Source organism: Odontesthes bonariensis, chromosome 3 (assembly GCF_027942865.1).
Source record: "Odontesthes bonariensis isolate fOdoBon6 chromosome 3, fOdoBon6.hap1, whole genome shotgun sequence".
Lineage (NCBI taxonomy): Eukaryota > Metazoa > Chordata > Actinopteri > Atheriniformes > Atherinopsidae > Odontesthes > Odontesthes bonariensis.
In genome coordinates, this window is record NC_134508.1 from 36,945,715 (window position 1) to 36,962,737 (window position 17,023).

Consider the following 17,023-nt stretch of genomic DNA (forward strand, 5'->3'; position numbering starts at 1 on the left):
CCTCCCGTCCTCAGTAAGAATAAGAGTGTGACATGGAGAAAAACAAAAATCAGGGCCTATGAAAATTTGTAAACACACGTACGTGTCAACTAGTCCCTTGCTAAGCTTCTTTTGGCCACAGACTTAAGTGCTGTATGAAAGCAACAAATCTGCAAATTGAAAGTGAGCACCGTGAAAGCACGTCTCATTTGTTGTTTGGATGGCTGCCTCCTCAGCTATGACTTGTTGGTGTGAAGGGTGGCAAGGGGGGGGAAGAGTGCAAGCAAAACTTCTCACTCTCTATATCCAATCAAGCACTCACCACACTCTTTTTACCCACAGGCTTACCCTCCGTCTCTGTAGGTGGTTGGTGACAGTTCCTCTGTGATAAAGGAAGTGATTGCTCTGGAAAGTGTGGTGCTTGATTGTGTCACACAAAAGCAAATGCTAGGCCCAAAGGCATTACAGCTTTTTTCATGAGCATATGACTCATTTTCTAAAACTTAAGTAGTATAGACCCCTTTAAAAAAAAAAAATAATTTATTAATTTATTAAGTTTTATTTTTTTGCAAGTGTGAGTCACAGTCAAGCCATCCACTTTGGCATTGCTCTGTATATAAAATGCTATTCTTGTGTAAAATTAAATGAGCTTAGGGTGTGACACAGAGCTGTAAATCTAATTCTTTAAGTTACAGACCGAAGGTGAAAACCTCAAGCATTCTGTCTTTCGAAATAATTTAGTGATTTTAAACATTCCTGAGAGGTAAGAATGGTGATGCAAGACCAGTCTCTCATTTGGGATATGGTGCAGTATGCAGTATGTGTACTTTGTGGGAACTACAGCAAATGTGATAATATATAAATTTATTATTGTGTCAACATAACATTTCCAAAATAAATCTTAGATATAACATGCTTGTGGTTGTTTTAGAATAATTATATTTATAAGGTGATACATTATTATCATTATTATTAATAAATAAGGACTAAAGCTGCGAAGGATTAAAAAGTTTTTCCTTGTACCTTCTTTGTTGTCAGAAATGTACAAGGAGGGGCCTACTGTTGGCTCTCGTGTTCTCTCATTACTGTAAACAGAAATTTATTTTAGGTCTCCTGCTGCTTAAAATATTCATTAAGGTCAAACATTTATTAATCTTTAATACTCTCCAAGGTTTTCCAAATTCCCCAAAAAGTGGAGCTCGCAAAGTGAGTTCATCTAAGTCCCATTCATGCCAACTGAACTTAAAGTGGCAGGTCCCAAATACATAGATTCCCTTTTAAAAGTGGCTGTGTTCAACTGAAAGAATGAAAATTAATTTGCAGATTTAATTCACACAGGTTCGGAGACAAAGGGATTTAACCAGATATGAGATATTCTTTAAAAATTGAATCGCCGCCCAGGATACATCAATTCAGAGAACACATTAAAAACAGCATTTTTACTGTGAAATAGTCAAACGTATATGACAGCTGAGATTATGTGATTTTCTCCCAATAGACTTCACAGCGATAATCTGGCATTTTGTCTCCTCACAGTCTAAGAGACATGGTTGGATAGACGGATTTGAAACGCAATCAAGAGCGCTGTGCATATTTGTATAAGTCTACATATTGCTCACACATGGCAGCAAGTGTTTGATTCCAGGTCATATCATCCAAGGCTTCCTGAGCTGTCAGTAATGGTTAAAGACATAGTTCTGCTTAAGCACAGCTTGGGTGGAAATTGTAGTCATTGCCATGTGCCATTTACTGTATGATTTTATGAAGGCAGTGTGCAGTTGTTGTATAGAGCAAGACTGTTTATGAGCACACAAATGATAGCTAAGACATTTTATTATTTTCTACTTTGGTTTTTTGCCGCTATCTCATAAATTTCAATACACTGAATAGAAATCATCTCCTAACTATCAGTATATTCCAAGTGAATTCAGCCTTGCACAGCAGATAAATTTGATTTTTGCACATGCTGCGTATTTGCAGTATTACCTTCTATAGTTATTTGGTATATTAGATTCTAGAGGACATGTTTGTTTAAGTATTTCATAAACTCAAGGTGAGCAGCTGCTTATGCTATCTAGGAGCAGAGGGTCTGAATTGGTTTCTTATCAGGCGAGCTGGCTGATTGTGGAAGTGAACCATATTACACGGAAGGTGGGGGGTGTAATGAGGGGCAGCCTTTTCATATGGTCTCAGGAAGATTTATGACTTAATTATTGTCCAAACTGCTCAGATTTGCTGTAACCAGGCTACCAGGGACTTTTCTGCTCCACTGGACCATGGTGCAAAAAGCACTGGTGCAGAGCCAGGTGGGGCTGCCAGAATGTCCACCAGCAAGCCAAGTATGGCTACTAAACTGTTGACTTATGGACAGTGACACCGGTTAATAAAAACTGGAGTGGTCTATTTTGTGCTTTTATTATTATGTCATATAAAGATTTTAAACACCCTTTTATCATTGCAGTTCTGGTAAATAACAGAACAAGACACTGTTTCCTTCCTCTTTCACCACATCAAGTCATAGAGAGGTGAAAGGTGATAAGCTCAAGAGATAGATATCACTAATAGCTACAAAATATGTGGGACAGTTTTTATTATAAAAACAACAACGATAACTAATTTCGTCTGGTATTAATATTATGTGATTAGAATGTATCATTAGCTAGCTCTAAACATATAAGGGCACCAGAGATACAAGCTGCAAGAAAACGAGATTGATTGAGAGTCAGACAGGGGCCACCAGCATACATTGTGTGCAGTGTGACAGTGACAGAAGGTGTTAAGAAGGGTACATATGGTGGGTGCCAGTGTAGGTCAGCCAGGCAGACAGACAGGAGGCCTCAGCAGGCACCTGGATCTCAGCACTGACAAAACCTTCCGAGAAGGGCTGCACTGCTAGTAGGCCAGCCAGCCACACATACCACAATGATGGCACTGTAGATACAGAACAACTTGTTTACAAAAACAGAGTCACAGAAGCACTTTAGTAGAGACGAAGTGAGTGATTTGCTTGGTGATAAAGTGTGTGGTGAGCAGTCTGCAGGGTTTACAGCGAGGTTCATCAGATGACTTTAAATTACCTGTGCATGGAATATGAATTTAATTATGGCTCCCCAGAAGAGAATTAGCACAAGGAATGTCAAAATTAGTTAACTAATTGATCTTGTTCATAAATCCTTTAGTAGCCATGTGATTTTTCTTCCGAGTATAACACTTAAATCTCTTCCTTCTGACTGGGATCTCAAGCTTTGCATGTGTGCAAGGGAGAGATGCTGAAAATACACAATGCTTGCTTATATATCATGGTTAAAAGGCCATGATCTTTTGGTCCATTGCACTGTATAAGAGATCGCAATGTGAATACTCAATTAATTATTGTTGAGTGCATCCGTTGTATACTGAAATGCCTAAATAATTGACTGTGCTTTAATGCAGTAATTTATTTACTCTTTTTTATCCAAGAAGATGAAGAAAATGACAATTAAAAATTATGATATGAAGCGAAAAGGGGTCACAACTCAACCAGCAATGTTTTTTAATCTATTAATTTTTCTATAAACTTTATGGAGTCAACTTAATCAATTAAGCAAATGGCTTTGTAATAAATACAACAGCACTTCCCTTCTTGGCGCTCCCCAGGGACTACTCTTCTTTCTCATCCGTTCTCCTTTCTGTTTGCCAAGTACACTCAAATTCCCGTTGACAAATATCTTAAGCATTCCTTTTAAGGCGGCTGCAAAACAGAGCTGTCATTGTCTGAGCAACCGTCTTGCCACTGTTTCGAGTTTGCTTCCTCCTGCTTCTAGTCACAAGTCACTAATATCCTTCATTTTTAAAATGAAACCTGGATTTGCTCACATAGGTCATGCAGATCATGCAAAGCATATTCACATCATCCTTTTAAAGGTTTATTTATAAATTTGGGTCAGGAACTTTAGAAACAGAGATGAGCTTTTATTATTCTTGCGTCATTTATTTTCAAATAAGTGGCAGTTCCACATTGGTTAAAAGGCTTCCACTGTCTTGGTCTTTTGTTGTCATGACTTATATTACCACAACCAATTAGCTTTTATTTGATGATATATATTTTTTGTGTGTATGTGTTCTGTTTATCATCTCAAGGTAAAAAGACTGCCAACAGGGAAGAATATCAACATGATTTCTGTGGTTTGTGGAATTATTCTCCTTGGAGATGCCAGTTCGGAAGTTGCAGAAATGCAGCCTGCTGATTAAACAGCTGTTAAGCCAGAGCTGTGTGAGTCAAAGCCTTCATTCCACATCTCTATGGTGGTCAGCTCAAACATTGTCTGTTCTGCCTTAATCGGCCCAGAGAGCCTAAATGACCCCAGTCAATCTGTGGATTTTGAATTGCAATATTACAATCTGTCTACAATCTTTATAGGGATTTATATGCCTTTTTTGGCTAAATTGAGGTCTTTTTGTTATGAATTAAGCTTGTTGGTGTGGTGGTAAGAATGGTTGCCTGACAGACAGAAGGTTCCCTGTTCTACTGTCAGCTGGCGCCTTTCTGAGGGAATTTACATGTTCTCCTTGTGCCAGCGTGGGTTCTCTCCAGGTACCGCATTTTCCGCCCAGAGTCTAGAAATATGTATGTTAGATATATTGAATGGCGATTCTTAATTGATTGCAGAAGTGGTTTTAAGTATTTAAGTTTGTCTCATTTGTCTCTGCATTGGCCCTGTGATGGAATGCCAACCTGTCCTGAGTATACCCTGCCTCTCACCCGATGGCAGCTGGGATAAGCTTCAGCTCCCCTTTGACCCCATGAAGTGGATATGAAAAATGAATGAATGAAAGAACAAAATCTCTTTTCCACTGTAGTATTGTCTCCACATATACTAATCTCTGCTACAAGTCCTCCATCTGCAGAATTATCTATTTAGTTTTGATTTAAACCCTAACTTCTACTATAAACTAAAAACTGTCAAAAACTCCTGAAGTGCCTATTTTAGAATTAGCTTATGGTGTGTATATGGGTGTATTAAAGTCCCCATTCTTTTCCAATGCAGCTGTTTTAAAGTTTGATGAACTGAAATCTCACTTTTGTAGCTTTACTGCATTGGAAAATCTTTATAGATGTAAAACCCACAATCCTTTGCAGCTGGGGAAATAGGGCAGGCAGCCAGTATGCTAAAAGTACATGCAAATATGGGCCTCTCTCTTTAAGACATCTCGATCTGCAGCTCATAAATGGATGGCAGTCAAAGAGAGAGGAGCAGAGGCAGCCAGTTTTGGAGACTGACTGGTAGAGGGCCAGCTGGTTTGAGCCCTCTGGGAGAGATCGCTCTGCAGGGAAACTGTTTTTTACAATGAAAAGGAAAAGGGATTTACGAGCCCTGACCTGTTCTCGCTACCTCCCCCATCTTCCCCAAATCATAGCATTGGTCTCCGTACCCGAACGTCTAATCAAATCAGAGCCACATGGTTGCAGACACAGTGGGTTGTTAGAAAGATGCAGATAAAATACTTTAAACATACTTCTCAGGGGCATATGACTCGTGCTTGCAAATGTTAGAAATTTTCCACCATTTCCCTCTGCTGTTTGGTTTGCGAAGTCTTTACTTATCAGGTGGTGTTGACTGTCAGCTGTAGGAGATAAAGCCATTATTTTCAAGACAGTGATTTTTCCACCCCTCCTCCATCTAACAAGACTCTATGTAAGGTTGATCATTGATACCGAGGCGCCTTAGAACAGCTTCATTCTTGGAAGTCTATCCAGTGAGTGTTTTTTACATGGAATCCTTTGACTGAGCATCCTCTGCTGCCTGTCATCCACAGTGGTCTCGCTCCATCAGCTTTGCATAATGAAGATGCCCATCATGTTCATAGTAGTAATTATTAATAGAGGCCTAACAGTAGAAGTCAAGGAGATCTTCAAAGGCAGAATGAAGAAACTCTTTTAAAGAGTGTAATATAATAACGTCATAGAGGCATACATTAATTGGATGGCCTTACTTTTGTCTTGGATTTTATTAAGTGGGTATATCCCTGTAAACACATTTAATTGATCTGGGAAGTCGCTAGGTGTTCAGACATAACAGTGAATCATCTAGATGCTGTGCAAAACAGAGCCTTTGTGCTCTCTTTTATTGGGCCGAGGCCAGAGTGTCATGCTGGAATGGACTCCAAAGTACTGTCTTTTCTATCAGATCCAAGACTGAGTAATAATGTGGGGTCTGAAACCTAATTCTCTGACAACAGCTGGGGCTGCCTATCCTCTCATAATTAAGCAACATGATACCCCCCTCTTGCCTCAGTATATTCATTATTTGATTTGATTGTCACTCTGATTATCTCTGAGTTTTTTAGAAGTTTTGGCATATTGAAGGTGAAAAATGTAAACACAGTCTGTTCACAGTTCTAATTATGTAAAGATACTCTTACACACAATAAATAAATTATTATAATACAGATGCTTTCTGAGCTTTGATTTGGACAAGAGAGACATTCTTGTGACTAAAATATCAACTTTGATCAACACTAGTATTTCTCTTTCAGTGGTATATGGGAAAGTCATAAAGTCCACAAAGACCATTTTTCTTTCCAATTCTGCCTTCTAATTTGATTATATGAACTTACAATCTCTGTCCTTGTCTTTGAAATTGCTTCCTCAGTGTTAATAAAGGTAAAGAAAGCATTCATTGAGAAAACCTACGAAGCAAGTGTCCAATGAGAGTGTTGCTCTCTCACTTTGAAGAAATTGATCTTACTTGACATAGAACTGGCTTGCTTTATCTAAATAACAGGGAGTTTTTTTCACATCCTTGTTTCTAATTTATAATTGTGTTAAATGGAGTACAATCCACATAATTTAGAAATAATTATTGTAGCAACAAAGAAAATGGCTTAAAATGACTGCAACATGTATTTAGTGGCATAACTCGATGACTTATGTTGACACAATGGAAACCAAGTATTTACTCAACCCTTTGAATTATATATTAAGTTTTGGTAAAAGAAAACCTAGGCAGACTTGAAGATTTGAAGTACAATGAAGACTTGTGGATTTGGAGTACATGAATTAGATGTACGAAAATGGTTTTCATATGTGGATCGGTGCTGTAGGGCCTTATTGCAATAAAACATTGACTTGGCATACCACTACATTCCACAGTCAATTGGTGGAACGTCTGCTTAGCTTGAAATGCTTGTGCTGAATGGACTTGAAATACACAGCACAGCTGGATTTATATTTAAAATGTCTTATTTTTTTCTACCGACCTAATGTTTCAACACTTTACATTTTTTCCTAGTATTTACCCCAAACAGTCATGTCTTGGTCTAATTTAATCTCAGTTTGTTTTCAGTTACACCACTCCTTATCGGTTTCTTGAGGCCAGACATGGCGACTGCCACTCTGGCTGTCTGGAAGTTGTCCTTTTACAAAAAGAAACCACAGTGTTCTTCTCCATAAGGTTTTCATGTTGGCATGTGTCCATCCTCTGTACATGAATACATGAGCTGCCTTTGTTTCTTTGACCCTGTATCAGGTTACAAGGCATGGCTGCTCCGTGTGTTTAATGGAAATGCTATGCAGGAAAAGGCCATGTGGCAGACTTGAATATATGTACATCCGTAATAGGATACTCGTGAGTTTCCTTCGGAGTAACTGTTGCCTTATTAGGCTGTCGTCTTGTGACTGCAAACAAACTGGTAAGTGCTTTGAAATGGAGGAGATTCCTAAAGCTGGTGTCCTGACTGGATACCAGGGGTCGGGACTCGAGTCAAATGACTTAGACTCGAGTCATGAATTTAATGACTTCAGACTTGACTTGACAAAATGATAAAAGACTTGTAACTCAACTTTTGACTTTCACTGAAATGACTCGCGACTTTACTTTGACTTCAGCCTATTGACTTGGAATTACTTGATACCGCTCCTTAGTAACTTTTTAGGCATGATTTGTATAAGTTGTTGGCAATTAAATTAGTAACAAAACATCAGCTTTTTACATGTTAGTTGGTGATAAATGGTAATATACTTAATATTTCATGATTCATTAAAAAAAAACTATTTGATGAAGAGCTTGTGATGACTTGGTTGTGACTTGAAACTTAGTGTTGAGAACTTGCACTTGACTAGGACTTGTCAGTCTTGACTTGTGACTTGACTCGGGACTTGCAAAATAATGACTTGGTCCCACCTGCTGGATACTGTATACACTTCAGTACCTCTGGTTCCAGGATAGGAGCATGATGTACAGACATTGGCCATCACGGTGAGAGGGCTTTGCTAGGATGAAATGCACAACCCCAATTTTTTATCTTCCAGCAGCAGCAGATAATAACATCCTCACTCCTTTGGCTGCCACGGTTTATGTGAGATATAATTTGTTCCATCAACCGGAGGCTTTTGTTTTGGTAAGGCTTTGCTAGTTAAGGTATGAGTAAGGAATAAAATAAACATTTTATCATTATTTCTAAGTAACTGTATTCACTTAAAGTACAGTTTTTTTTTTCTCTGCCTCACCACAAGGATTGCAAAATCTGGCTACCTGATACTTAAATATAACCAGTTTGTGACATAGATTGGAGATAAATAATTTACATATAATATGTAAAACCACACACATGCAACCTCAGAGTCTTAGATCATAGAGGCGGGGCAGTTGTAGTTTTCCAGTCAATGGATTTTCCACAGAGAACGCGTGCCGAGGGAGAGACTTCTGACTTTATTGCTGGGGCTCAGGGGAGCCACTGTGTTGCTGGCTGAGGGCTGTGTGTTTGTGTGTGTAGCACGGGCCTGAAATGGATGAGCGTGGGGTTTGGTGTACATAAATCTTGCCCAGCACCCCTCCTTCTCTGACACCTCAACCCACCCTACCCTTTCACACACACAGAGGCTCAGACGTTGAGGCCTTCAGGCCTTGCCAAGCTTCCCAGACAGAGCTTTTTATCCCCAGCTTCTCTTAGGTTTACGCTGACCTACAGCACCCTGAACTAATCATAATGGTTGCTCAACGACTTGAGGTGATCACACCCCTCTCTGACCCAACAATATTTAAGGTCACTTGGCTATGTGAGACTATAGTAGACCACACATGTTGTGACGTGTCACCTAGATTACTACTGAGTCTTGTTTTTGGTTTGAAAATGTTGAAAAATAATGTTGCCTCTGGAGGTTTTTTATATTTGCTGGATTCTTGAAAAAAAAGGGAATGAAAGTAAAACTATTTTAAGTAATGTGACGTAATGGCAATGAAACATTTTCTTCTTCCCCGAAGTTGTTGCAAAATGTTACGCAATTATCTTGCATTAAAGGACAAGACCGTTTTTTTGACATTGGGCCCTTGATTTCACATTATAACATGATGTTCTACTCACCCCTGCTTGTTGTTGGTAATTTGGAGCTGTTCCGAAGATACTCGAGAGGCGTCTGGCTGCTCTCTTGAGATATTCGGCCATGAAACGGTTTCCTATGGCCAACGTTATACAGGCACAAACTATGCTGTTTATAATTTATTAATTACTGTACACTAGCACTGATTACGTGGAGGTGCGTCGCTTACTTAAAAAAATCCGGGTTACTGTAATTTTGAATTTTAGCCGAATGAATAAATAGGCAGCAGGTCTGTGGGCTGTCTGTGGTAGTAGCACGACGATGACGTCAGTAACACCCACTTTACGACAAAAATTCAAAATTACAGTAACCCGGATTTTTTTAAGTAAGCGACGCACCTCCACGTTATCAGTGCTAGTGTACAGTAATTAATAAATTATAAACAGCATAGTTTGTGCCTGTATAACGTTGCCCATAGGAAACCGTTTCATGGCCGAATATCTCAAGAGAGCAGCCAGACGCCTCTCGAATATCTTCGGAACAGCTCCAAATTACCAACAACAAGCTGGGGTGAGTAGAACATCATGTTATAATGTGAAATCAAAGGCCCAATGTCAAAAAAACGGTCTTGTCCTTTAACACTTAATTATTCAGGCATAAAAAAAAACAAATAAGGTAAGGGATAAACCCGTTTTATGTCTGCACATAATTAACAGCTTAACAAATAACCAGTTTTTCATGGTAACTTTTGGCACTTGGCCCATTACTTGCAGCCTTTTGTTAAGACACTTCATTTCTTCATATTTCTTAAGCTGTTTGACAGGCATAGAATACTATCTTTGCAACAAAATGGTGACTCCTGAAGAGCCATTAAAGGGGAACTGCGGTATTTTCAACATTAAGCCTCTTTTCTGAGTCGTCTGCAATGTTTTAGAACCCCCCTCACTGCTTTTTTGATGTTTACTGCTGTCTCTGGTATTTGCCTAATTTTGATTCTTCTCAACCTGCTTCAGAATGGCAAGTACGGTGCATGTCTAGAAAGGTCCGTAAAAGCACAATAAACGTCCGTTTTCAAAATAATCAACTCACCGGAGTGGTTACTGGTGTGCACTGGTAATCCATATCAAATTTCGTTGCAAAAAGTTGCTTCTGTCGTGTTTTATTTGGCAGCTCGTTCATGCTCGCACTATTTTCTTAGCGGTGGCGGAGTAATATCAACGAACATCCAGTACAAAATGTCAAATAAAACACGTCAGAAGCAACTTTTCGCCACGAAATTTGATATGGATTACCAGTGCACACCAGTAACCACTCCGGTGAGTTGATTATTTTGAAAACGGACGTTTATTGTGCTTTTACGGACCTTTCTAGACATGCGCATGACTTGCCATTCTGAAGCAGGTTGAGAAGAATCAAAATTAGGCAAATACCAGAGACAGCAGTAAACATCAAAAAAGCGGTGAGGGGGGTTCTAAAACATTGCAGACGACTCAGAAAAGAGGCTTAATGTTGAAAATACCACAGTTCCCCTTTAACCAAAAATGTGGCATATATTTTGCAGTGTGTTCTTAAAAAAAATAGGACTAGAGGACAAAAGAAGTGGCAGAACAAGTGATGTCCTTCACACAAAAAATGAAAAAAATCCAACAAAGATCTAACACAGAACCTGATAGATGTATCTGGCCCTACAGTTGATTTTGCCTTATGCCTTCTATTAGCATACATGTTTACATGTTCACATCTTTCAGTATGTCCTTGCAGCTCATATTCCCTGTTTTCCTGGCAATATACTGTAAATAGAAATGAGGAGTAGCTCAAAAGTTTTGCACAGTACTGTACAATAAGCCATTAGAAGTCCTAACTGTCCACAACAATCACAGGTCCTGTTAAGACATTTACAGGCTTCTGTTTGATGATGATAAATGAGATTCAGGATATGTATATGCAATATCTACTTCACATTACATCATGCTTTAAGTATCAACTTAATTTTAAACTCATCACAGTCAATAGAAACTCATCACTCATCAGTCCATGTTCATTATTCTCTTGTCAAAATAAATGGATGCTTGATAAAACTTGGATGCAGAGGACTAAAATGTGACACAAAAAGGATGTTACGTTGCATCTCTTATGATTTATGATGAGGTGATGAAATGTGCTTTCATCCATGTATTACATGGTATTCTGTTGATTCTAAAATGATTTATTTGCAGAGGGTGGTCTGTTATCAGCAGTGTGACAAGTGTAAATGAATCTCATCAAAGTAACAGTTGATGTTGGGAAGTCCCATGAGGTTGCTCACATGGTTTAACCAGTGTTGTGACTTGCCAGGCCGCAGTGCGTGTTTAGCCATGATCCTCTGATCCCCTGATGAACAGGAGTCTACGGAATATTATATACTATAGATGTTATGACCTTGTACCTTTGCAGAACCCAGTGTTAAACCACGAGATCAAAGATCCTGTAAAATTGATGGTCATTGATTTGCTTCATAGTTGACACGCTCTGCTTTTGTCTCTTCACAGCTCCATCCACTGTATCTATAATGCACCAGGTCAGTCGTACTGTGGACAGCATCACCCTCTCCTGGTCCCAGCCAGACCAGCCGAATGGAGTCATCCTGGACTATGAACTACAGTATTATGAAAAGGTACAATGTGTGCACAATCATGCAGGGACATGGACATATTCTTTCTTAAGTTTCTAAGAATAAATCAGGAAGCTATTTATTTCATTCTCTTTTCCATCAGGCTAAATTAAAAAAGAAAAAGGACTTTTCTTGATTCACATTTAAATTCAGAATCTTCTCACGCTCGTATAGCAGCAGATCGTTGAAGGCATGTAGCTTCTGAATATCGTTTAGAACCTCTGCTCATTCTCCTCCAATTACAATCATGGTCATTCACTGGGAAAGGAAACCACAATCAGCCCTGCAGTAGGGCCACCGGGGATCGATGCGCTGAGACTTGTGGTTGAAACAATGGTACACTGACTGATGTAAAAATAGTTTAAAAGGGGCAAGCTTCTCCAAATCAGCATACTTTCTCACAAGACGTTTTAGAGTTGCATTTGTGTGTTGATTCAAGCACATCGATCACTTAAACTCATATAGTCATAGCCACAGATGTTATAAAACAAGCACTTGTATCTTTTTGCAGAGGCATAAATACACATTTGTCTTCATGTTGAGTGGTTTCATTTTTGAGTATAATTCCCTTTTCTGACACTGCTGGAGAAAGCTGTCAAAACAATTGTCCTGGCCCCTGCTGTGGCTCTGAACTGTGAGCTGAGAAATGTATTGAAGGAAGCAGCTAAAACAGTCTTGGTGTCTGCTCTCAAACCTGTCAGCATTCTGGAGAGGAGAGATATGACAATGAAATTCAGCTCTGATCATCAGAGGGCATGGCTCAGAGAAGCCACCTGACCTGAAACTGCCACCAAATCTGCCTCCTTAAAAGCAGCTGCTGGGTCTTTGCCTTTTTCAGTCTATTCTATCAAACATTATTCATATTAGTTCTGTGGAGTTTACTTTAAATGTCTGTAAAAAAAAAACAATATGGGGATGTCTGAGACAGATTTTTTCTGTTATGTTTCAGCTTAAACTTGTTGAAGTATTATGTATTATGTAATATTTTTTGCCTCTTGAGTCACAATTTAAGATAACATGTAATTTATTCATGTGGCATTTCATAATTTTTACCCTTTGCAATTGCACTGTAATTTCTGACCTGCCCAAATTCAACATGTTGTCTTTATGCTCCCAGGACCAGTCAGAGTATAACTCCACTACCATCAGGAGCCAGACCAACACAGTGGTCATCCGTGGCCTCAAGTCAGGAAGCATCTATGTGTTCCAGGTCCGGGCCCGCACTGTAGCTGGGTTTGGCCGCTACAGTGGCAAGCTGTACTTCCAGACCATGACGGAGGGTGAGAATTCGGCCGATGTTCACCAGAGCACGCAGACTTCTTATCACCTTTCATGCATAGCTTTTCAACACATCATATAGTGCAGTATGGATTCAGACAGCTGCAGGAATGAGAAGGAGGCATGTGTGGTAAACAGTTCTCAAAACCCAGACAAGTATGGCTTGAAATCATACTTTTACTGTCATGTTTTTTCCAGTATTAGCAATGATCCCATATATTATTTTCATTCAAAAATTAAATAATCTAAATTCAGCTTTCTACATTATTTCTTTTATGTGTAAATGCTTCTGATTCAAAGAACCATTGCTTGCCAAAGACCATTAGAAGCCATTGAGTAAAAGATAATGTCAAAATGTAAAATGTATGGATGTCTTCTGTAAAACAACTTTGAAAGGATGGAGCATTCAGTAAACATCAGTCATACAGGTTAATGTAAGAGCTTTGCCTGGGTTTTCCCTCCTGAACATCTAATTTTTATCATCCTGTTGTGCCCTGGGCGATCATTAGCCTGAACTCACGCATAAGCATCCGTGATGCTGCCACACGCACAGATCTCAGCATGGAAAATGGAACAAACTGACTTATAGCTATAAATTATTGTGTAAAGAGGGATACATGAAGCAAGCTGTTTTTCACAATAAGATGTTTTAAGCTGCAAGAAGACAACAATTCATATTTAAAAGTAAAAAGGTTAAACACAAAGTGATGATGAAGTCCTGTGTAAAATGTGAAAAGAAATGCTTTGAAAATGTTCTAAACCCCTCATTTAACTGAAAATACAGCAAGATTTAATTCTTTATAAATAATGAACATTAAACATGTTTGGTTATAACTACCAACACTTACTGTACAATGTATTGTGACATAAGCCATTTGATAAGTGCCATTTGTTACACTGGATGCAGTATTTTTGCTGAGAAGATAAAACTTATCCAAGCTCAGCAGTATATCTTGCTGAAATTAGGCATTTGCGTGTCATTTGGTGTTGTTCAGAAGCAGAATCTGTCTCAATGTGCCCATTCAGTAGCTGCTTTCTCATTCTTGGCTGTCGGATCAATTTGGGCCTCACCCAGACATGCTCTCTCTCTCACTTCACACGCTTTCTGCCAGATGATTTGTCCGTATCTGCAGCATCTGATAACATTCAGTGCAGTTTGTGAAATGGTCTGTGCAGCCAGTCAAGATGCCAAAGATGCTCATAGCTACACCCAGCCGTATGTTTGTCTGTCACCCATTGCTCCCTCCATATGCAGTGTCTCAGATGCTTCCCCATATGTTTCAGCTTGTGACTCTGCGTGACTGTGTGTGTATGAGTGTGCATGGCATTATGTTTATCTTTACATCTTTTCTTTTACAGAGGAATACAACACAAGTATTCAAGAGAAACTACCTCTCATCATAGGCTCGGCAGCTGCAGGGTTGGTCTTCCTTATAGCTGTGGTTGTTATCATCATCGTCTGTAATCGGTGAGTCAGTCCTGTCCCAGTTTTTAAGAAAACCTTTGCCAATATAACAGCAGAACTAGCTAGTAAATTGAGCACTATTCTTTTGAGATGCTGCCTTATCATTTGCCAAGTTTACATTTGGTCTGTTTGTTTCATAAATCTGAATAGTAAAAACAGGTAAAAAGAGATAAAAAAAAGATTTTGGTTCAGATATATTCATTTCTTAGGGAATTCCAGTCTTTCAGGATCAAAGATAAATATGTTATAAAGTTACCTTCTTTAAATATGAAAGCTCCTGCTCAATGGGTATCAAAAGTTTATAATCCAAGGTTAAGATTTCAGTTCCCACTTCAACTACTCATAATAAAATTGTGGGTCTGCACCTGTGCAGTATTTTAAGTCACAGAAAAATGTAGAAGATGAATTCCTGAGCATACCTCTATTATTGCTGCAGATTTCCCCCAGGCGTGTACACTATATCACCATCTTGGATTATTGTAGCATAATGACAGACAGTAGGCTGTACCTATACGGTAGAGTTTAAGAAAAAAACAGAAGGTTTGAGTTTGATAAGAGGCTTAGGTAAGAAGAACAGATTGTGAAACGGCAAATTATATATATAAAAATGGTTACTCATATATCTGCAATTCCTCAAATTCAGATAATACTTTCTTTTCGTGATTTCCAATCTGTTTAAGTTTAAAGTGTAAGCTAACATGCAGCCTGGGGCTTCTGTGTTTCTAAAAACTGAATCAGTGGAAAAGACTGAATTTTATACTGACTCTTACAAAGAAGCTGCAGTTAGGGTGAATTGATCACACCCGGCCAAAAGTTGATCCTCTTATGTACTGTACTTATAATTCAATTTCAATTCAGTCTTATTTATATAGCACCAAATCACAACAAATCTCCTCTCAAGGAACCTCAGAGACACAGTCCAGTACTTATGAGTTTACCTCCACAGTTTATGATGAAAACTTTCTATCTAATTCTGTACAGAAATGCTCGCTTGGAGTTGGAGAAAAAAAGAACAATTGGTGTAATAAATCCAATATTTCAAACATTTACAGATACCAAACTGGCATGCTCTTGAAAGAAAGATAAATGTATGTTTTTGCTGTATGACTGCATGATGGAAGGCCTTTTTTGATGCAGCAACAAAACTAAACCCAGCATTTTAAGTCTTGCCTTAGCTCATGTATCTTCGGCGTAGGTAGACCTGGGGGTTTTCGATTCATGTCTCCCCCCTCCCTGCTCCCTCTGTTTGAACCAGAGCTTGAGTTCTTTGTCTTTTCCCCAGGAGGCGTGGCTTTGACAGGGCTGATTCAGAATACACAGACAAACTGCAGCACTACACTAGCGGCCACAGTGAGTAAACCACCATTACTCTGTTCATGTTCACCCTTGGTTTCTCTCAGTATTATACACATCTGTCTCTATGACTACGATGTCACATAGTCTTCCCCATGGCAATCCTTCAGCACTCTGTTGCCTCACACACCTGTCTCCATGGCTACCACCTTGCTTGCTGCTGTCCTTGGCTACAGCCCTGCACAGCGCCACTTCAATTTCCCGGCCCCCACTTCCGACTAATCTTGCCCATTGTTTGATTCTGCTCACTCAGAGCCTGGATTTAACCACATCAAAACCAGTGTTCAAGTGTGTGTTCTGCGCATCACATTTCATAGTTAACTAAATCCATTGTGCCGGAAATAGGTCAGTCTTAACTTGCGTGAAGACCATTAGGATGCAAATGCACATGAGTCATTTTCCATTGTTAACATTTTCTAAAGATTTAGTGAATGGATGGAATTACTCTATGATTTTCCCTCCTCATACAGTGCAGTTTCAAAGCACAGAGATAAATCGATGAGAAAGAGCTGAGAAGTAATTTCAGCTTGGCTTCGTCTAACATATTACAGCTAATCTGTCTTTCTCCTGCCTAATTTGGAAAAGCAAAGAACTATTTCCATCTTAAGTTTATGACCCCATTTTTATTTGTTTATTTGAGTGTGTAATTACCACCCTGTTTCATCCTTTAGAAAAAAAGAGAAAATCTGTGGAATCCAAGAAATCTGTGCAAAGAAGTCTGGGTTGTGCTTCAGTGAAAAGTATGCCAGTAAAGGGCTTTGGGTATTTCACAGCTATTATCTAAAGCCAATGTGTCTTGTGTGTATCCTGTCGTCACACCAGTCGCAGTTCAGGCTTCTGCCCCTGTTTTTGGTGCCATTACACGAAGGTGGTCTGTTGAACAGTGCTTGAGCTTGAGAAGAGATTGTAGGGTTTAGTAATGGGGGGTTTTGCCTGGTAAGATCCTTTCCATCTGTTCGACTCGGCAGCATGTTTTCTCAGCATATTGTGCCAGGTTTTG

General features: G+C 39.1%; 1 protein-coding gene across 4 annotated transcripts in view; it reads left to right on the forward strand.

Annotated features, from left to right (window-relative positions):
* The window catches only part of ephb2b (eph receptor B2b), a 111,803-nt gene that overhangs the window by 82,446 nt on the left and 12,334 nt on the right, over positions 1-17,023 (forward strand). For 2 of the 4 annotated variants that reach the window (XM_075461700.1, XM_075461702.1), the window contains exons 6-9: positions 11,806-11,930; positions 13,045-13,207; positions 14,565-14,673; positions 15,953-16,020. In XM_075461700.1, coding sequence (XP_075317815.1) covers positions 11,806-11,930; positions 13,045-13,207; positions 14,565-14,673; positions 15,953-16,020 — 465 coding nt within the window. The remainder of the gene's footprint in view (positions 1-11,805; positions 11,931-13,044; positions 13,208-14,564; positions 14,674-15,952; positions 16,021-17,023) is intronic. The other 2 variants (XM_075461701.1, XM_075461703.1) reach the window with 1 other exon arrangement.